Source organism: Lissotriton vulgaris, chromosome 9 (genome assembly GCF_964263255.1).
Source record: "Lissotriton vulgaris chromosome 9, aLisVul1.2, whole genome shotgun sequence".
Lineage (NCBI taxonomy): Eukaryota > Metazoa > Chordata > Amphibia > Caudata > Salamandridae > Lissotriton > Lissotriton vulgaris.
The window spans coordinates 1,029,404,094-1,029,428,323 of record NC_141697.1 but is presented as its reverse complement, the minus strand read 5'-3'; the positions used below and the strand labels follow the sequence as shown (position 1 = coordinate 1,029,428,323).

Genomic DNA, 24,230 nt, shown 5'->3' with positions numbered 1-24,230 from the left:
CTGTCGTCACAGCCGAACTGTGGAACTCCCTTGACATGGACATCAGATCCTGCCCTACACTGACTGTTTTTAGAAGAAAAATAAAAACCTGGTTATTTAACCAATAATTTTCCCCTACCATCTCTCTGAGCTGCCTCCGTTCACAGCGCCGAGACGCCCTTGGGCATTTGTTTGCGCTTAATAAATCTCATAAATAAATAAATAAATCTTTGGGACATGCTTTATAAGGTATCCTGAAATGTGATCACTGGTTTAATTAAAGGGTTTAATGGACACAATAGCAGTGTCTGGGATTAAGCACATGGTAGTATATTTTAATGCTTTTTTAAAATCTATTTTTATTACATTTTCGTGAGGTCATATGTGCAGAGCTAGGACTGGTTTGCTTTTTGAATGGATTAATGCAGAGTGCTACACTTTGGAAAAGTGTGCAGCCTTATTTATTCGTTACTTAAGGTCATTGGCTTTGGAGGGGAGCAAACGGGCCTTATGAAATTTGATCTGGGATTTCAAAGCTTGCAAGGATTCAGAGGTTTGAACGTCTTTTGAATCACGAGGTACAGTGAATCCTCCTAGGATTAGTAATACACATGGAAATCGGTTCCATTATTAGATAGTTTCCCGCACGGCAGGAAAGCATATCGAAGGAACACAGAAGATGACTATATAAGTAAATGTTGAAAAGGAAAAGTAAAGCCTCTTCAACAACCAAAGTCATCCAGGAGGAGGGTGGGCGCAAGTGAATCTACATCACTACATGTCATGAACAGATTCTTACAGAAGTAACATTTTCCGTTTGTGGCATGTGTAGCTGTAGATACACATGATCTTTATAGGCTGTAAAGAAATTCTCTCCTAGGCGGTGGTTAGCCAGAGGATTGGAAAAGTGTACGTAGTATAGCCTGGTCCACTTGAGCTAGTTGGCATGCTAGTCCATGCACATAGTGGTGAACCTATGTGGAGGGCAGACTATGTAGATGCCTTACAGATCTCAGATATTTAGATGTTACCCAGAAAATGTATAGAGGCTGCCTTTTTGCATGTAGAATGGGGCTTAGTGGGAGCAGGGCGCTGTCTTTTGGTCTTGGTGTAGCAGGTCGGAATGCACTTGACTAGCCAGTGAACTCTCTCTACTTTTGAAATGGCAACAACCTTTGTGTGGTTTAGAGTAGGTAACAAATAACAGTTGTGTTTTATGAAAAGATTTTGTCCAGTCTATATCGTAATTAGCCACGCTTGAGATTTAGCGTACAAAGGGCTCTCTCTGCTACTGAGTCTGGGTGTGGGAAGAACACTGGGAATTGTCTGGTTGAGGTGGAAATGGAAGACCAGCTTGGGTAGAAACGTTGCGTTAGTTCCAAGGACAATCTTGTCAGCATGAACCCTATCATAGAGAACCCTGACCAGTGCACTGATCACGGACTGTGGATTCAGAAACCTTGAGGAGCAGCTTGGGCATTTGTCAATTATGGCAGGTGTGAACATATCTACGCTGGGGAATCCCCAATGTTGAAAGAACAGGAGCAGGACTTGGGGTGGAGTTCCCACTTGTGGACTTGCAGCCGCATTCATCTGAGCAGGTCTGTGAAGTTGTTGTCTAGTCCTGGAAGTTACTCCGCTAGTACCCTTTGGTGAACTGCACAATAACATATGCTCTGCGCTAATATTGAGAGCTAGACCTTGTTTCCGAAGGTAAAACATGGCAGTGATTTTGTCTGTTTTGATCAGGACTCATTTGTGTTGTACTTGGCAGAAGAAAGCTTTAAGGAGTCAGTTGGACTGCTAGTAACTTTATATAATTGATGTAGAAGGTCTGTTTAAGGGCCATGCACATGCCTTGAATGGTTATATCCTGTAATGTACCCCCACCCTTTGAGAGCGACGTCCGTGGTAATGGTCACCTGGGGAACCGGGTCCAGAAAGGGCCTGCCCTGCAACTGGTTGTTGCTGTTCCACCAATGCAGAGAGCAATGGGTGCTGGCCCAAATCAACAATAGATCCTCCCACAGACTCCCCGCTTGCAACAACTGTGATACTAGGCACTCTTGCAGTGAACATATGTATATGCGAGCATAGGGAAAGATGGCAATGCATGAAGCCACCATGCAAGAAGGAGCATTACTTTTCGGATAGCTGGTGTTCTAGCAGAAGAAGAGGCAGTAGCAGTTGGAAGGCCTGGACCAGGCTCGGATTAGCTTTTACATTGACTGAATTTAGAATTGTTTGTGGGAGGGCTGCATCTGAAGGGGTTTGAGTTGGGACTTGCCCACATTGATGGTGACCCCGAGATCGTGGAGGATTTCTAGGATGATCTAGGTGTGGGTAAAGCACTGCTGTCTGCTTGCGATCTTGATCAACGAGTCTGCATGGTACTGAAAAAAGTTGATGCTGCTCTTTCTGAAATCGGTGGCTACCACTGCAAGGCATTTGAAAAAGTCGCTGAAGACCATAGTTACTCCAAAGGTCAGAACCAGGAGTTGATAGTGGTGTCTGCTTGCCACGAATGCTAGCGCGCAGGGTAGATCAAGATGTGGAAATAAGCATCCTTCAAATGGAGAGTGGTCATAAAGTCACCTTGCTGCAGCAGAGGCTTAACATCCTGAAGCGTGACCATGTGGATCTTCTTGTTGAGGGGCCTGAGTGCAATTATGGACTCATCCTTCTTGGAGATCAGAAAGTGCAGGTAGTACACCCCTTTATCAAGTTGGTGTGGTGGCATACTCTCTATGGCACTTTATAGAAGTAGGGTGTCTACTTCCTCCTGAAGGAGACACTGATCGTCTGTGAAGAGGAAGTGTCTGCCTGGAGGGAAGTGGTTATTTGAGGGGGGTTGAGGGAAGCCCTGTTCTACAGTGGATGGAACCCATTGGGCTGAGGTGATATTTGTCATTGTGCCAAGAACTCTTGGAAACGATCCCCAACAGGTGTAGTGAGGTCGGTCGGAAGGGACAGATAGTCAGCGCTTTGCATTGGCAACTCCCTTTGCCATTGGTAGGTATTGTGCCGAGTGTGCGAGAGAGTTCCCACCAAGTAGTGATCTTCTGTCATGGTGTGTAAGTAAGCCTTGTGGAAGGTGGCTGCTCTGTGGATGACCTTGTGATATTTTTTTGGTATCATCTTAAGGGGAAGGCTTGGCTGAGAGGGAGGAAGGGCTCATGGTCACCTGAAGGCTAACTCCATACTCGTCACAAGCTTCATCCCGGGGCTCCAGTCCATATCTGTGCATCATACAGGTCCGTAGGATGAAGGGGGCTACCCACTGGAGGAATGCGGGGACCCCCCGATGGGGATCGCAGAGGTGGCCTGTGTGGTGGAAGGGGAGTCATGGCTTTAGATGGAGGAGTAGGAACCTTGTGTGGGAAAATAATTATTAGAGAAGTAGGTGGAGAGAGAGAGTGGGGAGGAGGACGAATTGAGGAATGAGAAGGTATGCGACTAGTGCCCCTGTCCAGATGCTTCTTCAGCTTAGGAGGTGGTGGTGGCTCCAGTGTAAGTTGCTCCTTTACTTTTTCAAGGAACAGTAGCATGCACCTTCAGTCAGTTTGCCACAAGTCTTGCCCGTTTGTGGGTGGATGATTAGTCTCTTCTGCCTACTGCCCAGCTCCTCCTGAAGGTGCTGTAGAATGGGGGCATCAAGATCCTCAGAGCCCGCTGAGGAATGCGCCATAGACAGTTAAGTCAGCGCTGATCGCTATTTCAGCGTTGAATTCAGTCTGCACGTCAAGTGGTGCCTCAGCTACGAAGGGCTGGTTTGTGACGGCCACCCAGCAGGTGTCGAGGGTGCTCCTCAGGCTGAGGAAGGGGGGATCTTAAGGGGCTGTTTTGCCATTGAGATCGGAGTCAGCTCTGAAGCCTTGTGTTGGAGCCTGCAGTTGCTGGACGCAGTGGCAGACAGGAAGGCTCAGGATTGACGCCCGACCCCTGAGGGATGGTGCTCGACTGGTTGTTTACGTTGGTAGGGAGCAGTACTCAGAGTTGACATCTTATGGTGTTTGCTCAGTGGTGGCGGTTGATCTTCCGCATCAGAGCCTGCTTAAGAACTCAACTTCTTGTGCTGGGTGTGTTGTAGATTACAGTGGCAACTAAAGGTCTTCTTGGACCGGAATGAGAGGCAGGCTGAGGAGGAGGTCTTGTCGTGCACTGGCAACAAGCAGAGGGTACATGCTGGATGGTGATCTTGCTACAAGTACTTCAAGTGGCACTGGCTGCACATTCTTTGGAGGGTGACTGAGGAGAAAGCCCCATGGAGGGTTGGGATCCCGAATGAAGTGTCAAAGATATGCCAGGCACTGAACTGACAGAACGGGGACGGAGTCGAAAAGACTGCAAAGAACACAATTATTTTGTAGCAACGGGTCGGAAACACCAAAAGGCCCCAATGAGGAATGCCATGCTAATGGTTACTTCTACCTGCAGATTGCTCACCTTTTAAATAGATTGCCAATCAGTACATTACTTGAAGGAGGGACTTGAGAGATGGTTGTACAAGGATTCTATGTCAGGACGGGAGGCTTCAGATTATGCTATATCTTCCTTCGCTTTATTAACATAAAGACACCACAGCAGCTTAGGAAAAGATATATGATAGTAACAAAAATGCTTTCAGACATAAAGCATTGACGGAACGTTCAACAAATCAAACAACAACTCCCGAGAGTCTCTTTGTATAACGACAGTCCATAGTCCTTCCACTCTGTCCATCACCGCTATAAATCCGGTCTTCTCTTCCTCTTCCCCCTCTTTCTTCGCTGCTCCCGCAGCCAGATAAGTGCTTTTCATGTTTTTTCCTTTCAATGTTTACTTGATTGTATTGTGTGTACGATCGTTGGGGGACTCATTGCATGGTTTATTCCCTTACAGAGTCCCCGGTCGCGGGAACGCTCCGTCGTTCCTACGAGATCTTTCTTTCCCACTTGTGTGCGGTGTGTAAGTAGGCCGCCAGGGGGCGCCCTGACGTCTCGCCGACCCTCCGACGCGCCTCCGCAGTTGCGGGGACCGCGCCGTGGAGTCTCTTTGCGCAGGAGCCAGCCCTCGCGTACCCCTCTGACACCTGGTGCTCCGGGTCTGTACATCCCTACTCCTGACGCCCCGTTGGGGTCTGTATTGCGGCTCTGACCGCGTAAAACACCTCCGGGTGAACTTTGTGCACCTTTTTGATACGAAGTGTGGCTTAGCGCGCTTGAGGGGTGCGGAGACCCGGTCCCGGCGAGGAGGGTCGGCGCGCTGGGGGATTGGTGCAGCCCACCTGCCAGTCCAGTTGGCCCCGAAAAGTGATCGCAGCCAGTTGGCCTGCCCATATCCGAGGTTTATCTTGACTGCCGCCCTACAGGGTGCCCCGGATTTACCCCTGTGCTTCATGATAGAAGGGGAGTACGAAGAGGAACCCTACTCCTATCTGCAGGACGACGAATTTTACCAGGCGGTGGACAATTCCATTTACCGCTGCGTGACGGAGGTGGTAGGCCCTATGGAGGACCGCCTCTCCGCCCGCATTGTGGAAGAGTGCGCGAAGCTGGCATCGGCGCACGTGCCTCCGAGCCCCGATCTCCCGGGAACGTCTGGCGGGTTGCCACCCGCCCCGAAGAGGCCTTGTAAGGAAGGGCCGTCATCGGAGGCCCAAGGAGTGGACAGGGGCGCGTTTGAGCGCCTTCGGGACGCCTTTCTGGCAAAAGCAACAGCGGTGCCCCCTGCCCCCTTGGTGGATCCTGGGGCCTCGGGAGACGTGTCGACGGCTCCCGCTTCCCCTGTGTACGACTCTCCAGACACCGACGACGACGGGGAGTCGACCCGATCTTGGCTTCCGGCGTCCTCCGCCAAGGAGATGCCAAAGGTTGAGTCGGGCATGCTGGATCCGGACGAGATCGTCCACCCCCGCTCCGCGGCTTGGACGCCGGGAGAGACGGTGGCTAAGTTTGTGGCGGGCAGGCTGCGCAAACCCCTGGAGAAGGAGGCGCGGGGTTGCCTGCGTGGGGAGTGCCCTAGGCCAACCCTGGACGGCAAGGTGGCCATGACCCTGGAATTGGATGCCAAGATGGCCACCTTCCTGGCAAAGTTTATGAAGGATACCAGGAAAGGCATCGATCGGTCCTGGCGGGCCTGCCAGGATAAACTGCTGGATGCGGTTGGGCCTGCCACGAAGATCCTCGATATGGCGGAGGAGGCGAAGGTGAATGACACCGTCATTTCCCCTGAGGTGCTTTCGAATTGGGCCCAGAGGGTGATAGTGTTCTTGGGCAACGCCAACTGCGCACTTTCTACGGAGAGGCGACGCTCGCTCCTGATCAAATTAGACCCGAAGTTGGGAGACCTGGCCTCGTCGGAGGCGGGTGCGGTGGCCCAGGGAGGCCTTTTTGGCGAACCCTTCATCAGGAGCTGGGCAAGTTCGTGAACACATTCACGTCGCTGGATAAGGCCCAATCCAGCATGAAACGGGTGTTCCACCAACGTTTCTCCGGAGGGGCCGGTCGCGGTAGGGGCCGCGCGATCGGCCGTGGCCAGCAGACCACCAATAAGGGACAAGGCTCCGGAAGAGGACAATACCAGACCTCAGCCAACTTTAACAACTTCTACCCCACCAGAGGGCAGCGCTTCGGCGGCAGAGGGTTCAGGAAGAACTCCGGACAAGGGAATGCCCCCGGTAAGTGTCCTTTGTTTGGATCAAGTTCCAATTGGGGGGAGGCTGGCAACCTTTTACGAGGAGTGGGAATTGCTCACTGCCGACGCTTGGGTCTTGCAAACTGTACGTGGGTTCCACATAGAATTCTACGACCAGCCCACGCAAGCGGTGCCCCCGCGCCCGATGGTTTTTTCAGAGTCCGACGCGCGGCTGATAGACGGGGAGGTCTCGGACTTGCTCCGCAAAGGGGCCATCCGCCTATCAGCGCGCCAACCGGCACGGGTTCCTCAGCAACGTCTTTTTGGTGGACAAGACCGATGGGGGCAAGAGACCTGTGATCAATCTCAAGGAATTCAATGGGTGGTTGGTCTACCGACATTTCAAGATGGAGGGTATACACCTCCTTCGAGACGTACTTCTCCCTCGGGACTGGATGGTGAGACTGGATCTCAAGGATGCCTATTTAGTCGTCCCATGCACATGCCTTGAATGGTTATATCCTGTAATGTACCCCCACCCTTTGAGAGCGACGTCCGTGGTAATGGTCACCTGGGGAACCGGGTCCAGAAAGGGCCTGCCCTGCAACTGGTTGTTGCTGTTCCACCAATGCAGAGAGCAATGGGTGCTGGCCCAAATCAACAATAGATCCTCCCACAGACTACCCGCTTGCAACAACTGTGATACTAAGCACTCTTGCAGTGAACATATGTATATGCGAGCATAGGGAAAGATGGCAATGCATGAAGCCACCATGCAAGAAGGAGCATTACTTTTCGGATAGCTGGTGTTCTAGCAGAAGAAGAGGCAGTAGCAGTTGGAAGGCCTGGACCAGGCTCGGATTAGCTTTTACATTGACTGAATTTAGAATTGTTTGTGGGAGGGCTGCATCTGAAGGGGTTTGAGTTGGGACTTGCCCACATTGATGGTGACCCCGAGATCGTGGAGGATTTCTAGGATGATCTAGGTGTGGGTAAAGCACTGCTGTCTGCTTGCGATCTTGAACAACGAGTCTGCATGGTACTGAAAAAAGTTGATGCTGCTCTTTCTGAAATCGGTGGCTACCACTGCAAGGCATTTGAAAAAGTCGCTGAAGACCATAGTTACTCCAAAGGTCAGAACCAGGAGTTGATAGTGGTGTCTGCTTGCCACGAATGCTAGCGCGCAGGGTAGATCAAGATGTGGAAATAAGCATCCTTCAAATGGAGAGTGGTCATAAAGTCACCTTGCTGCAGCAGAGGCTTAACATCCTGAAGCGTGACCATGTGGATCTTCTTGTTGAGGGGCCTGAGTGCAATTATGGACTCATCCTTCTTGGAGATCAGAAAGTGCAGGTAGTACACCCCTTTATCAAGTTGGTGTGGTGGCATACTCTCTATGGCACTTTATAGAAGTAGGGTGTCTACTTCCTCCTGAAGGAGACACTGATGGTCTGTGAAGAGGAAGTGTCTGCCTGGAGGGAAGTGGTTATTTGAGGGGGGTTGAGGGAAGCCCTGTTCTACAGTGGATGGAACCCATTGGGCTGAGGTGATATTTGTCATTGTGCCAAGAACTCTTGGAAACGATCCCCAACAGGTGTAGTGAGGTCGGTCGGAAGGGACAGATAGTCAGCGCTTTGCATTGGCAACTCCCTTTGCCATTGGTAGGTATTGTGCCGAGTGTGCGAGAGAGTTCCCACCAAGTAGTGATCTTCTGTCATGGTGTGTAAGTAAGCCTTGTGGAAGGTGGCTGCTCTGTGGATGACCTTGTGATATTTTTTTGGTATCATCTGAAGGGGAAGGCTTGGCTGAGAGGGAGGAAGGGCTCATGGTCACCTGAAGGCTAACTCCATACTCGTCACAAGCTTCATCCCGGGGCTCCAGTCCATATCTGTGCATCATACAGGTCCGTAGGATGAAGGGGGCTACCCACTGGAGGAATGCGGGGACCCCCCGATGGGGATCGCAGAGGTGGCCTGTGTGGTGGAAGGGGAGTCATGGCTTTAGATGGAGGAGTAGGAACCTTGTGTGGGAAAATAATTATTAGAGAAGTAGGTGGAGAGAGAGAGTGGGGAGGAGGACGAATTGAGGAATGAGAAGGTATGCGACTAGTGCCCCTGTCCAGATGCTTCTTCAGCTTAGGAGGTGGTGGTGGCTCCAGTGTAAGTTGCTCCTTTACTTTTTCAAGGAACAGTAGCATGCACCTTCAGTCAGTTTGCCACAAGTCTTGCCCGTTTGTGGGTGGATGATTAGTCTCTTCTGCCTACTGCCCAGCTCCTCCTGAAGGTGCTGTAGAATGGGGGCATCAAGATCCTCAGAGCCCGCTGAGGAATGCGCCATAGACAGTTAAGTCAGCGCTGATCGCTATTTCAGCGTTGAATTCAGTCTGCACGTCAAGTGGTGCCTCAGCTACGAAGGGCTGGTTTGTGACGGCCACCCAGCAGGTGTCGAGGGTGCTCCTCAGGCTGAGGAAGGGGGGATCTTAAGGGGCTGTTTTGCCATTGAGATCGGAGTCAGCTCTGAAGCCTTGTGTTGGAGCCTGCAGTTGCTGGACGCAGTGGCAGACAGGAAGGCTCAGGATTGACGCCCGACCCCTGAGGGATGGTGCTCGACTGGTTGTTTACGTTGGTAGGGAGCAGTACTCAGAGTTGACATCTTATGGTGTTTGCTCAGTGGTGGCGGTTGATCTTCCGCATCAGAGCCTGCTGAAGAACTCAACTTCTTGTGCTGGGTGTGTTGTAGATTACAGTGGCAACTAAAGGTCTTCTTGGACCGGAATGAGAGGCAGGCTGAGGAGGAGGTCTTGTCGTGCACTGGCAACAAGCAGAGGGTACATGCTGGATGGTGATCTTGCTACAAGTACTTCAAGTGGCACTGGCTGCACATTCTTTGGAGGGTGACTGAGGAGAAAGCCCCATGGAGGGTTGGGATCCCGAATGAAGTGTCAAAGATATGCCAGGCACTGAACTGACAGAACGGGGACGGAGTCGAAAAGACTGCAAAGAACACAATTATTTTGTAGCAACGGGTCGGAAACACCAAAAGGCCCCAATGAGGAATGCCATGCTAATGGTTACTTCTACCTGCAGATTGCTCACCTTTTAAATAGATTGCCAATCAGTACATTACTTGAAGGAGGGACTTGAGAGATGGTTGTACAAGGATTCTATGTCAGGACGGGAGGCTTCAGATTATGCTATATCTTCCTTCGCTTTATTAACATAAAGACACCACAGCAGCTTAGGAAAAGATATATGATAGTAACAAAAATGCTTTCAGACATAAAGCATTGACGGAACGTTCAACAAATCAAACAACAACTCCCGAGAGTCTCTTTGTATAACGACAGTCCATAGTCCTTCCACTCTGTCCATCACCGCTATAAATCCGGTCTTCTCTTCCTCTTCCCCCTCTTTCTTCGCTGCTCCCGCAGCCAGATAAGTGCTTTTCATGTTTTTTCCTTTCAATGTTTACTTGATTGTATTGTGTGTACGATCGTTGGGGGACTCATTGCATGGTTTATTCCCTTACAGAGTCCCCGGTCGCGGGAACGCTCCGTCGTTCCTACGCGATCTTTCTTTCCCACTTGTGTGCGGTGCGTAAGTAGGCCGCCAGGGGGCGCCCTGACGTCTCGCCGACCCTCCGACGCGCCTCCGCAGTTGCGGGGACCGCGCCGTGGAGTCTGCTTGCGCAGGAGCCAGCCCTCGCGTACCCCTCTGACACCTGGTGCTCCGGGTCTGTACATCCCTACTCCTGACGCCCCGTTGGGGTCTGTATTGCGGCTCTGACCGCGTAAAACACCTCCGGGTGAACTTTGTGCACCTTTTTGATACGAAGTGTGGCTTAGCGCGCTTGAGGGGTGCGGAGACCCGGTCCCGGCGAGGAGGGTCGGCGCGCTGGGGGATTGGTGCAGCCCACCTGCCAGTCCAGTTGGCCCCGAAAAGTGATCGCAGCCAGTTGGCCTGCCCATATCCGAGGTTTATCTCGACTGCCGCCCTACAGGGTGCCCCGGATTTACCCCTGTGCTTCATGATAGAAGGGGAGTACGAAGAGGAACCCTACTCCTATCTGCAGGACGACGAATTTTACCAGGCGGTGGACAATTCCATTTACCGCTGCGTGACGGAGGTGGTAGGCCCTATGGAGGACCGCCTCTCCGCCCGCATTGTGGAAGAGTGCGCGAAGCTGGCATCGGCGCACGTGCCTCCGAGCCCCGATCTCCCGGGAACGTCTGGCGGGTTGCCACCCGCCCCGAAGAGGCCTTGTAAGGAAGGGCCGTCATCGGAGGCCCAAGGAGTGGACAGGGGCGCGTTTGAGCGCCTTCGGGACGCCTTTCTGGCAAAAGCAACAGCGGTGCCCCCTGCCCCCTTGGTGGATCCTGGGGCCTCGGGAGACGTGTCGACGGCTCCCGCTTCCCCTGTGTACGACTCTCCAGACACCGACGACGACGGGGAGTCGACCCGATCTTGGCTTCCGGCGTCCTCCGCCAAGGAGATGCCAAAGGTTGAGTCGGGCATGCTGGATCCGGACGAGATCGTCCACCCCTGCTCCGCGGCTTGGACGCCGGGAGAGACGGTGGCTACGTTTGTGGCGGGCAGGCTGCGCAAACCCCTGGAGAAGGAGGCGCGGGGTTGCCTGCGTGGGGAGTGCCCTAGGCCAACCCTGGACGGCAAGGTGGCCATGACCCTGGAATTGGATGCCAAGATGGCCACCTTCCTGGCAAAGTTTATGAAGGATACCAGGAAAGGCATCGATCGGTCCTGGCGGGCCTGCCAGGATAAACTGCTGGATGCGGTTGGGCCTGCCACGAAGATCCTCGATATGGCGGAGGAGGCGAAGGTGAATGGCACCGTCATTTCCCCTGAGGTGCTTTCGAATTGGGCCCAGAGGGTGATAGTGTTCTTGGGCAACGCCAACTGCGCACTTTCTACGGAGAGGCGACGCTCGCTCCTGATCAAATTAGACCCGAAGTTGGGAGACCTGGCCTCGTCGGAGGCGGGTGCGGTGGCCCAGGGAGGCCGTTTGGCGAACCCTTCATCAGGGAGCTGGGCAAGTTCGTGAACACATTCACGTCGCTGGATAAGGCCCAATCCAGCATGAAACGGGTGTTCCACCAACGTTTCTCCGGAGGGGCCGGTCGCGGTAGGGGCCGCGCGATCGGCCGTGGCCAGCAGACCACCAATAAGGGACAAGGCTCCGGAAGAGGACAATACCAGACCTCAGCCAACTTTAACAACTTCTACCCCACCAGAGGGCAGCGCTTCGGCGGCAGAGGGTTCAGGAAGAACTCCGGACAAGGGAATGCCCCCGGTAAGTGTCCTTTGTTTGGATCAAGTTCCAATTGGGGGGAGGCTGGCAACCTTTTACGAGGAGTGGGAATTGCTCACTGCCGACGCTTGGGTCTTGCAAACTGTACGTGGGTTCCACATAGAATTCTACGACCAGCCCACGCAAGCGGTGCCCCCGCGCCCGATGGTTTTTTCAGAGTCCGACGCGCGGTTGATAGACGGGGAGGTCTCGGATTTGCTCCGCAAAGGGGCCATCCGCCTATCAACGCGCCACCCGCACGGGTTCCTCAGCAACGTCTTTTTGGTGGACAAGACCGATGGGGGCAAGAGACCTGTGATCAATCTCAAGGAATTCAATGGGTGGTTGGTCTACCGACATTTCAAGATGGAGGGTATACACCTCCTTCGAGACGTACTTCTCCCTCGGGACTGGATGGTGAGACTGGATCTCAAGGATGCCTATTTAGTCGTCCCCATCCATCCCCCGCATCGTCGTTTTCTTCAGTTTCTATGGAACGGCAGGGTGTTCGAGTTCACCGCGCTGCCGTTCGGTCTGTCATCGGCCCCCTGGTGCTTCACGAAAGTTCTCCATCCGGTAGTGGAGTTCCTCAGAAGTCAGGGGGTCAGAATGTTGGTGTACTTAGACGACATCCTCCTCATGGGGCAGTGCCCGGAGGTGTTGGCGGGCCAGCTTCGGCAGGCCGTAAACCTTCTCCAGAGGCTGGGGTTCGTGATCAACGGCTCAAAGTCGGTTTTGGTTCCTACTCAGAAGATCACCTTCTTGGGTTTCGTGGTGGACTCGGTGCAGGCGGTCTTGAGCCTGCCGGGTCGGAAAGTCGCGAAAATTCGACACCTGCTTCGGCAGACAATCGCAAAAGATCGCACTTCCTTGCGCCATATCGCCAAGGTGGTAGGACTCCTGTCGTCCTCCATCCAAGCGATTTTCCCAGGCCCCCTGCATTACAGGGCGCTCCAGCGTCTGAAGGCGCAGCACTTGCGTCGTGGGATGAGATACGATCAGTGGGTTCCTCTCACGGACGAAGTGAAGGAGGAAATGTCCTGGTGGCTGTCTCACATGGAGGCATGGAATGGTCGGGTGATCTTCGGTTCGGCCCCGGACCTGGTCATAGAGTCCGACGCCAGCAGGTCGGGCTGGGGCGCCCGGTGCAGGGATTTTTCCACCGGCGGCGCCTGGTCTTCAGAAGAACAACGGTTGCATATCAATTGTTTGGAGCTCCTGGCGGGCTCCTTCGCAGTCCGTTGTTGGACCAAGGATTCGGTCAAGGCATGTGTCCTTTTACGGATGGACAACATTTCGGCGGTTCGCTATGTGAACCATCTAGGGGGTCCTCGTTCCCGCGCTTTAGCGGACTTGGCGAAGGACTTCTGGGACTATTGCCTGTCACGTCACATTGCGGTGACAGCGGAATATCTACCGGGTCAGTCCAACCAAGTAGCAGATTGGCACTCCCGGCACCTCAAGGACGCCAGCCAGTGGAAGCTGGATCCGGAGGTCTTCCGGTGGGTCCAAACTCTCTGGGGTCCCTTTTCAGTGGACCTGTTTGCGTCCCGTCTCGACCACCAGCTGCCGCGTTTTTTCAGCTGGAGGCCGGACCCTCTGGCGGAGGCCACGGACGCCTTTCTGCAGGATTGGAGTCGGGAACAGCCGTTTGCGTTTCCCCCGTTCTCCATGATAATGCGAGCGGCGGCCCAAATACGCCGCCAGGGAGCGGAGTTGGTGTTGGTTACACCGCTCTGGAGGTCTCAAGTGTGGTTTCCGGTTCTTCTGGAACTTTCTTGGGATTTTCCAATCCTACTCCCCCTGTTTCCTCTGCTCCTGACAAATCCGGATCGGGAACCGCTTCCTCTCATCACGCAGAGCTCTCTCCGCCTCGTGGCATGGAGGCTCTCAGGAGACGCTGGTCGCTCCCAGGCCTTTCGGGGTCTGCTGAGCACTTGCTCTCCAAAGCATGGGCCGATAGTACGACGAAGCGCTACAGATCCGCTTGGCTTAAGTGGATGCGTTGGTGTCTTCGAAGGGATTTGGATCCCTTGGTCGCAGGCCTCGTTCCCGTGCTGAATTTCCTAGCTCACCTAGCCGATAAAGGCTTGGCCTATAGGACGATCAATGCTATTCGATCGGCGATTTCAGCAGGCCACGATAACATCGATGGCCACCCGGTAGGGGAACATCCTTTTGTTTGTCGGCTTCTGCGGGCTATTCGCCTCGCGTTGCCTCCTGAGCCCAGGTACTCCGTCCTTTGGGACGTCAATTTGGTTCTGAACTTGTTCTTGTCCTGGCCGGCCAACTCTTATCTGTCTCTTAAGGAGCTGTCGGCGAAGTAGGCCATGTTGTTATGTTTGGTTTCTTGCAGACGCGTCTCTGATGTGCGCGCGCTGGATGTCTCTGCACGCATTTTTTCCCCGGATGGGGTTACGTTTACCGTGGGCCGACGCACTAAAACGTCGTCGCGATCCATTTCCTACCCAGCTTTTCTTGACACTCCTAAGTTGTGTGTTGTGCAATGCCTCAAAGCATATGAGGATCTGACCTTGGAGTTGCGCCCTCCGGGCGAGCGTCAGTTGCTGATTGCCCTGCGAAAGCCACACAAAGCTGTCTCCTCTCCCACTATTGCTCGGTGGGTGCGGTGGGTCATGCAGGAAGCAGGCATCAATACTTCTCTCTTTGGAGCACACTCCGCCAGGGGGGCCATGGCCTCTAAGGCATTCTCAGTGGGTGCTCGCTTGGAGGACCTAATGCGAGCGGCGGATTGGTCCTCGGATTCCACCTTTAAGAGGTTTTATTTTAAGCCGTGGTGGATTTGGCCCAGTTGGTGGTAAGTAAGCTTTGAACTAGCATAATCTGAAGCCTCCGGTCCTGACATAGAATCGAAATTTGCCTAGCTTACGTAACGGTAAGTTTCAATTCTATTAAGGACACGGAGGCGAGGATTATCCCACCCAGGCTACAGTGGTGTCTCTACCCACCCGTATGGCAGTAAGTAAAGCGTTTTCCTTTACATTGTCGGTGCTGTACTAGTCATTGAATGCTCCTCGCCTTATTGTTGCATTCCTGGGCCACCTCGCTGATGCGGTTTCCTTTTTCGACAGGCAACGAGGGTGCTAAGCAGGATCAATGAGGTTCAGGCGTGATCTGCGCGAAGAAAGAGGAGGAAGAGGAAGAGAAGACCGGATTTATAGCGGTGATGGACAGAATGGAAGGACTATGGACTGTCGTTATACAAAGAGACTCTCGGGAGTTGTTGTTTGATTTGTTGAACGTTCCGTCAATGCTTTATGTCTGAAAGCATTTTTGTTACTATCATATATCTTTTCCTAAGCTGCTGTGGAGTCTTTATGTTAATAAAGCGAAGGAAGATATAGCATAATCCTCGCCTCCGTGTCCTTAATAGAATTGAAACTTACCGTTGTGTAAGCTAGGCAAATTTCGATTCCCAGGAGGACAGAATGGGCACATTACGGAATCCAAAGAGTCGTCCTTCATAAAAGTATGAAAGGAAGTCCATGTTGCCACTCCGTAGGTTTCAGACACAGAAACTTCCTTACCCAATGCTAAGAAGGAAGATTTGGCCCTGGTGAAATGAGCCTTGATGCACTCTGCTAGACATTTTAGGGCCAAAGCATAGCACATCTTAATGCACAGATAATTGTCTGTTCTGTACAGCTTTTCCCTTCCTAATGCCTGCATATCCTATAAAGCGGGTCATTTGTTCCGAATTCCGTTGTGTGTTCAATGTAAAAACTGACAGCTTTATTTGGGTTTGGCCTGGTAACCTCTTCTCCTTGGTGGGAGGGGAAGAGGGGTAAAATGAAGGAAGAATGATGGACTGACCCAGGTGGAATGGGGTCACTACCTTGGGTATGAAAGCAGCTCTTGTTTGGAGGACCAATTTCTAAGTGAAAAAGCAAGTCTAGTGAGGTCAGGAACTCAACACCTTGAACTCACTGACCCATCTTGCTGATGTTATGGCAAATAGAAAACAGTTTAAATAGTCAAAAGCCTGAGAATGGGGTTTGATGGAGAACCCCATCAAAAAAGTTCAAACCAAACTAAGATACCATGGATGCATGACAAATGAGGTACTGGAGAAGACAATGTTTGTCAGACCTTTCAGCATGTGTAAAATAATGGGCTTCTTAAATAGGGATGACTGTTTCGGAAGCAGGCAAGGCTGCTAGTATCCCTCGATAGCCCCAAAGCACAACTATGCTAGGCTAGTAATACAGCAAAACTGAAAATATCCAATAAATGGGCCTTCAAGGGATCCACAATGTTCTCAGCATACAAAGTGATTAACCTGTTCCACCTTGAGGAGTACACCGTCTTGGTGGAATGACAGCATGCAGATAGAATAAATCTTTCATCTCTGCAGGTAGCTGGATAGAAGTCAGATGTTTTTGCTCAATCTCCAGGGATAAATGTGGAGGTTCTGGAGGCTGAGGTGCAGAATGTATCCCTCTAATTAGGAGAGAAGGTCCACCGAGAGGGGAAGAGAGAACTTGGACGATGGGTATGGATACAGTTGGTCTGCATACCACACCCTTATCGGCGTATCGGTGCAAAGATAAGCTGGACCACCTCCAGGTGAAGACACCAATCGTAATCTACAAGGTGATGCTGTCTGGGGGGCTCAGCTCTGATGCCGGAGAGCCCACCAGATATAACAAACCAGAAAAATCTGTGCAAGCGGGCCCAAGAAGGAGTCTCGGCGATTCCCAACAGAGAGGGTGAAATCCACGCCTCCATATTGCGCTTTTGTTGTTTGACAAGATCTTGACAGAAAGGAAGGAAGGAAGGACTTGAAGACTAATTGAGTGCAGAAGCTGCTCTTCTGAATACTACAAGCCTCTGATCTCATGTTCCTCTAGCTAAGCACCCTACACTAGAGTTGATGCATTTGTTATCACAGTGGCTATAGTTGTTGGATTAGAAGGACATCCATGCTGTAAGGTATTCCTCCGCACCCCACCAGGTCAGCTCTGCTGCAGCATCCTGGAAAATCACAATGGTATCCAACAGATCTTTCCCCATTCTAGACCCACCACCTTCGGAGGCATCACTGGAGAGCTGGAGAGCAGTCATGTGCTAGAGTGTGTGACCAGAAAGATGCAAGAAGCCAGCAGAACTAGCAACGTAAAACCATCAGAAGTGGAACTCAAACAACTTCCGGAAACCCTATAATCATAGCTCAAATGTCCTGGATTCTCCGATTTGGGGGAAAGGCCAAAGTGATGTAACCAGTACTGTTGGACTTGGCCCTTCTTGCAGGTTCACCCCTGAAGTTTTTGCCTGGTATTATTAAATAATTATAGTGATTTCTGATCTTTGCGCACTTTGAAACTGTGGCGCAGTGTAAAGTTCGTGCACTCCCTGAGTGCGTGTGTGACTTTGGCCTGCCCTCCCATAGGAATGCATGGGGAATGTGTGTGTCCCTGGTAGTTCCTGATGCGTGGGGAGTGCAGATGCGAGTTTGGTATGTGCGGACTCGTGTGATTAAATGCTGCGCAATGATGTATGCGGCATGATTTTGTCTAGTGTGAAGTGCCACTTCTAGAAGTTCGCATGTTTGTGTAATTTGTGTCTGGCTTGTGATTGGCTGGAGCTGGGTGGTGTGCCAGGCTCCAGGAGTCAGGATGGGTCTGCCCTAGTGGTGAATGGGAGGTCTGTATGTGTGATGGCTTGGGAGGAGTGCACCTGGGACCTGAATAGGGCTGGGCTTTCCCCTCACAATGCTAGCTCCACCCCCAGTGGTGTCTCTGATGTCCCTGACCCACCCTGTGAATAGAGGGGCTGAGCAAAAACAAAGTGCTTAGGAACCAGTTGTATCTGGTTCGCCCCTTGCCTGCACCTTTAGACAAAGGAATTGTGTGTATAAAAAGAGGCTGTGACCTCTTGTAAAATGTTCTTGTTACTGACTGGAATCTACCAGGGGCGTGCTGCTGCTGGGGCCCAGGGGAAGGCTTGCCTCCCTGGGCCCTGCCCAGCCCCTGGATATCCTGGAGGCCAGGTGGATTCTTCTCTTCTTGGATCCTGTTGCTGAGGGGGGCTGCTGCTGGGCGCCAGGAGGACCGCCACTGGGGATTGCCTCCCTGCCTAGGAGGACCCTGTGAGCAGGCTCTGAGCCTAGCCTAGCCCCCCCCCCCCCCACCCCCTGAAGGACTTGGTGCTTGACTTTGGGAGGCACAAGCGCCTGAGAAGCGCTTTACTTTTACCCTTCTGGAGCTTCCAGCGCCTGGGAGCGCTGAACTGGCCCCTAGTGCTGAGAGAGCTTTATATTGCCCCAGCGAGCGCTTTATTTTGTCCCAGCGCCTGGGTGCGCTTGATTTGCACCTTTTTGAATTTAAGCGAGCTCCCACCTCGCTTTCTATTTAATTACCGAGGGAGCCTACCCCTCCAATTCACCGCCGCCGCCCGGCTTGCCCAGGAAGTCAGGCAACCGCCGCTGTGACGTGGGCGGGGCCTGACCCGGAAGCGATACAGCAGGAAGCAGCGGGAGCCTACCCCGCGCTCCTGCTAGGTTCCCAGGTATTATGAAGGATTACATTCTGAGACATCCTCTCTGAACTTATGCAAATTGCAGTTCTACAAGTACTCTGGATTTCTTAACTACTGCTCAGTTTGAGTAAAGAGTATTACGCAAATAATGCACTTTTATTAAAATGTTGATTTTGCAATACGTTAGTTTGGCAAATAGCTGTTCTAAATGACTATTTAATAACAAAATGGAAAATGTTGTGTCCAATATGAAAAATGTCTACATTTAATTATTTAAAAAAAAAAAGTTTACTGCATTGTTTCAGGAGCATACACACAGACAAAGAAATTATTAGGGTTGCAACAATCTGTGTTATTTACAATGGTTCAATCAACCCCACAAAAGCTCCTTAAAATATACAGATTAGCAGAACAGAGACGTGAGAAAGCGGATCTTCATTGTTATCGGACATCAAACTGCCTTTTCTTCATTGCCATGAAAATATATTATAGTGCAATCAAGTTCAATAGGCGAAATAAAAAGCACACACAAAATAAATTGGGAAATGTCTGAAGTTGTCACCGCATGGAATTCAATGCTAAAATCACACTTACTTGCATCATCCTCTTCGTGGTCACTTCCAAGGAAGCGGGCATCCATTCGAAAACGTTCATCTGTACCAAACCTGGATTGCAAGTGCATGAGCTACACACAAAGAACATCCATAAAAACATTGTCGTATTATAGAAGAAATGTATGTAAAACCAACATTATGCTTACATTCATCGGAAATCTGGACTTTTACAAGTGTACTCTAGTAAAATTAATGTTTTCGATTTATGAAGGCATTATTCGGAATGCTACTCCAAGTCCTAACAAGCATTTGCAATGCAATAGGGCTCGCATTAGTTTGTTAGAGGTATTAGTATTGTAAATGACACATTTTTTATTTATGTTTTTGTTTTGAAAATAGTGAAATTAATAACTTTGTCATTTACAATGCCAATAGTGTTAACTTTTGCAAACGTGACACCTATAGCATTTGTAATGCAATATGTGTTGTATTTACATGACTTAGATGTATTAATATAAAAAATAACAATGGGTTGTATTTTTTCAATAATTAATACTTAAATAAAAGTTATTGTAATTTATAATGGCAATAGCTTATACTTTTGCAAATAATTTTTTGGAAGATTATGTTTAGTGTATTTTATTGTGATGAAAATACAAGAACAGAAGTGAAATATTAACATTTTTTGTGACATTTGCAATAAAGTTTGAAACATTGAGAGAACATATTTGAATCAGTTGTTGTTGAATGATTGCACAGATTGATGCTGTGGTGGCTCTGAATGACGTTCAGTGACGCTGTGGTAGCGCATAGTGATGTTGTGGTGCCCCTGAGTGATGCTGTGGTGATGCGATGGATAGTGAGGGCGATAGATAGATAGAGGGAGGGCGATAGATAGATAGAGGGAGGGCGAAAGATAGATAGAGGGAGGGTGGGAGATAGAGGCAGGGCAAGAGGGCGAGGGATGGAGTGTGGACGAGGGATGGAGTGTGGAGCGGGGGAAGGGATGGAGTGTGGGGCGGGGGAAGGGATGGAGTGTGGGGCGGGGGAAGGGATGGAGTGTGGGGCGGGGGAAGGGATGGAGTGTGGGGCGGGGGAAGGGATGGAGTGTGGGGCGGGGGAAGGGATGGAGTGTGGGGCGGGGGAAGGGATGGAATGTGGGACGGGGAAGGGATGGAATGTGGGACGGGGAAGGGATGGAATGTGGGGCGGGGGAGGGATGGAGTGAGGGGAGGGATGGAGTGTGGGGCGGGGAGGGATGGAGTGTGGGGCGGGGGAGGGATGGAGTGTGGGGCGGGGGAGGGATGGAGTGCGGGATGGATGGATGGAGTGGGGGGATGGATGGAGTGGGGGGATGGATGGATGGAGTGGGGGGATGGATGGAGTGGGGGGATGGATGGATGGAGTGGGGGGATGGATGGATGGAGTGGGGGGATGGATGGATGGAGTGGGGGGATGGATGGATGGAGTGGGGGATGGATGGAATGGGGGATGGATGGATGGAGTGGGGGATGGATGGATGGAGTGGGGGATGGATGGATGGAGTGGGGGATGGATGGATGGAGTGGGGGATGGATGGATGGAGTGGGGGATGGATGGATGGAGTGGGGGATGGATGGATGGAGTGGGGGATGGATGGATGGAGTGGGGGGATGGATGGATGAGTGGGGGATGGATGGATGAGTGGGGGATGGATGGATGGAGTGGGGGATGGATGGATGGAGTGGGGGATGGATGGATGGAGTGGGGGATGGATGGAGTGGGGGGATGATGGAGTGGGGGGATGATGGAGTGGGGGGATGATGGAGTGGGGGGATGGATGGAGTGGGGGGATGGATGGATGGAGTGGGGGGATGGAGTGGGGGGATGGATGGAGTGGGGGGATGGATGGATGGAGTTGGGGGGATGGATGGATGGAGTGGGGGGATGGATGGAGTGGGATGGTGGAGATGGATGGATGGAGTGGGATGGATGGATGGAGTGGGGGGATGGATGGAGTTGGGGGGATGGTTTACTTTCAACTTAAAGGCAATATTTGGTTTCAGATGCACATCGTATTACTTGTTATGCACGATAATATTGTGGTTGATAAACGTTGAATTTGGCATTTGTTTACAATTTCTCGAAGGTGCACTCTGTTTCAGCGTGCTTGAAGAATATTGGTTCGAAGTGCTCTGAAAAATCTATACATTTACAATTGGCGCTACGTCGGGCACGTAAGTAAACCCGCAATTTAAAAAATCGCCTATGACAAAACGGTTTTCATGATGCAGTTAGTCTTTGGAAATCATCTCATGGGATGATAACGGAAGAGCACATCGCAATCTACATATGGGGTTTATTTGCATTATATAGCTCAGTTGTAGACTGCGCTATAATGCTCTGCTGCAGGTCTGTGTTTAATATGCGAAAGTGCAGGTTAAAATTCTCGATGGCTCCGCTCTTCAACCTCCTAGCGTCGGAATCGGTACAAGCGAGATATATTGAGCTTTGACAGAAATTCTATATCATTACAACTCTGAGGCTCACAATTTCCCTTGTGGTTTTGTGGCGGCATGACACTTTAATCGGAGTACTTGAATGAGGATTGAACTCCCCTTTCACGATGAAGCACTTTAAATGGCTGATATTGTAGCGCGATGTTGCTTAAGGCGAGTCTTTAGCACTGCCAGAGCAAAAATAAGAGACACACACACTGTTCGACAAGCTCTTGGCATTGCTGTGGGGAGAGGAAGGGGGGGGGGGAGGTGAAATGCGAAACATGGCCTGGCGGCCGTGAAAAGTGTGAAGCAGTGGGCGGGGGAGCGGATCCCTTTGAAGTGAAGCTAAGCTTCACTTCAAAGGCAGGAGGCAAGCAGGAGGCTCGGGCAAGCGCGTGCGAGGGGGAGGGAAAAGAGGGGACAGTACAGCGGGGTAGAGCAAGAATGGAGGGGACAGAGAAAAAGAAAGGGAAAGCGCGAGGGGTGGAGGAAGAAAGAGATCAGGGGCTAGAGACAGTGAGATGGTGTGACTGTGAGAGGGGTGACAGGCAGATAGAAAGAGACACAGGATAAGGAGACAGGGTGAGAGCGACAGCAAGAGGCAGAGAGCGACGTCACAGGTGGAGGGTGCGATAGAAAGTGAACGTGTATGGAAATGAGAGAGAGAGAGAGAGAGAACCATCGAGTGCTGTAGTGAAAAGATAGGTGCCTGGACGCTTTCTATGTACGCACATTTTCGGATGACCTTTACTAAACTATTTGGAAATCGGTTCCCAATCAATTGTTTGCAAGAAATTGAAAAATGTATTATTCGCATTATCCTCTGCTGAAATGTCTGAGTAGGTTCTACGTATGCTGCAGATTTTGCGTGTGGAATCTATGCAGTCAGGCTACACCTCTTATCTTCAGAGCATGTTAAAACTATTCCCGTTAAGTAGCAAATGGTAACTAACATCTATTGTTTACTTTCAACTCAAAGGCATGATTTGGTTTCAAATGCGATCGTATTACTTGTTATGCACGATAATATTGTGGTTGATAAACGTTGAATTTGGCGTTTGTTTACAATTTCTCGAAGATGCACTCTGTTTCAGCGTGCTTGAAGAATATTGGTTCAAAGGGCTCTGAAAAATCTATACATTTACAAGTTGGCGCTATGTCGGGCACGTAGGTAAACCCGCAATTTAAACAAGGCGCTGGTAGGCCAGGTAAAGAACAGCAATGCGCTGGGAGGCCATGGGTCACATATCTTGCCCACCCTAGTAACGCGCTCCGTGACAGGGAGTATTGAATCAAGGAGCATGCAGGGAAAACGATTGCAATAAAGCGGGTGCCAGGCTGAAAGAAAGCATGGCACCCATGTATTTCGAGTGACGTGGCCCCATGGTAAACAAGCTCTTGGCATTGCTGTGGGGAGGGAGCGAGGAGAAATGCGAGACACGGCCTGGCGGCCGTGAAAAGTGTGAAGCGGGGGGCAGGGGAGCAGATCCCTTTGAAGTGAAGCTAAGCTTCACTTCAAAGGCAGTAGGCTCGGGCAAGTGTGTGCCCGAGCACATGCACTCGTTTAAATCCGCCGATGGTTTCAGAGCTTAGATGAGCCTCTATACTCTCGTCCTATTATCGCTTGCGCGATTAATAGGACGAGCCCTAAAAATATATACAATGTTGTGTGATATCCCAACCTCTATATTCCAATTATTCTATAATGACTAGAAGATGCCAAGCAGATAAACACTGTATTAATGCACTTTGCAAGAGTGACCTTAGAGAATCAGTAGCGCATTTGTGTTTAGATAGTATAGTTCAACATGGTGTAATTCAAACATATCAATTACTAACTTTCAAGCAGCACAGTGTGTAAATAGTTAAAGCATGTAGAGTTACTTTTCTTGCAAAGATAACTTAGTAAACTGCCTAGAAGACCTGAAAAGATGAACAATTGTCTTCACTGGAATCAAATACTATTTGTCATACTGTAGACTTTCACTTTTAGTTTTTCCCACTTCACAAAAATTCTGGTCACATTTTGGGCTTATTTCTGATACAAACTGTCCATGTACGGTTAGTCATGAAATAGCCTTAGGAAAAACAGGCCAGAAACATATTAAGATTTAATGTAGACAATTAAGGAAACTCTTAGCTGGAATTTCTCTAGTAAACCACATGAATAATGGGTCCCATTAACAAGAGAATATACACCTCATAGGACCCCAAATGTGACATGCAGTTTTTTGGATTAGCAACAAATGCATTCTCTTAAATGGATTCCGGGGAAAAAAATAACAAAACCATTTTAATGCCCACCAGGAGATGCTCACTCATATGCCAATATTTAAAACCTTACATGCAGAAAATGGAGTAGTTTCTTACCTGTAACTCCAGTTCTGTAGTAGGGGTATCTCTGTTGTAGTCCTAATCTAGTGAATAGTCCCGCTCATGTGCGGGGACCCCGGAGCAATCAAAAATAATCTCTTAAACTGTCTTTTTGTGCAGTCCTGCATAGACACTTAAGAGAGAATTTAAAGACAAATAATGCAGCCTATACCTATCAGGCTACACTGTCCAGTACTTCAACTAGATATTCCACCAAAATTAAATTCAGCACAGCCTGCCAAGTTTCTTTCATAGAAAAACTTCCCCTTTTACCAAGAAAGAGAGGAATGGGTGGACAGACAAGCCCCATAGACTGCTATTATGTGGCTCACAAAGGGATACTGTGCCTTTAAGGAAACTTTTCTAGAACTCTCAGTATCCCAGAATGCACAGCAGGTCCCCTCCACTTTCAGTTCTTTTTGGAGGC

At 50.6% G+C, this 24,230-nt stretch overlaps 1 protein-coding gene across 1 annotated transcript in view; it reads right to left on the bottom strand.

Moving 5' to 3' along the window:
- Positions 1-24,230, bottom strand: part of NOL8 (nucleolar protein 8) — a 297,417-nt gene that overhangs the window by 126,345 nt on the left and 146,842 nt on the right. The window contains exon 10 of the mRNA XM_086938941.1: positions 18,991-19,081. Coding sequence (XP_086795067.1) covers positions 18,991-19,081 — 91 coding nt within the window. The remainder of the gene's footprint in view (positions 1-18,990; positions 19,082-24,230) is intronic.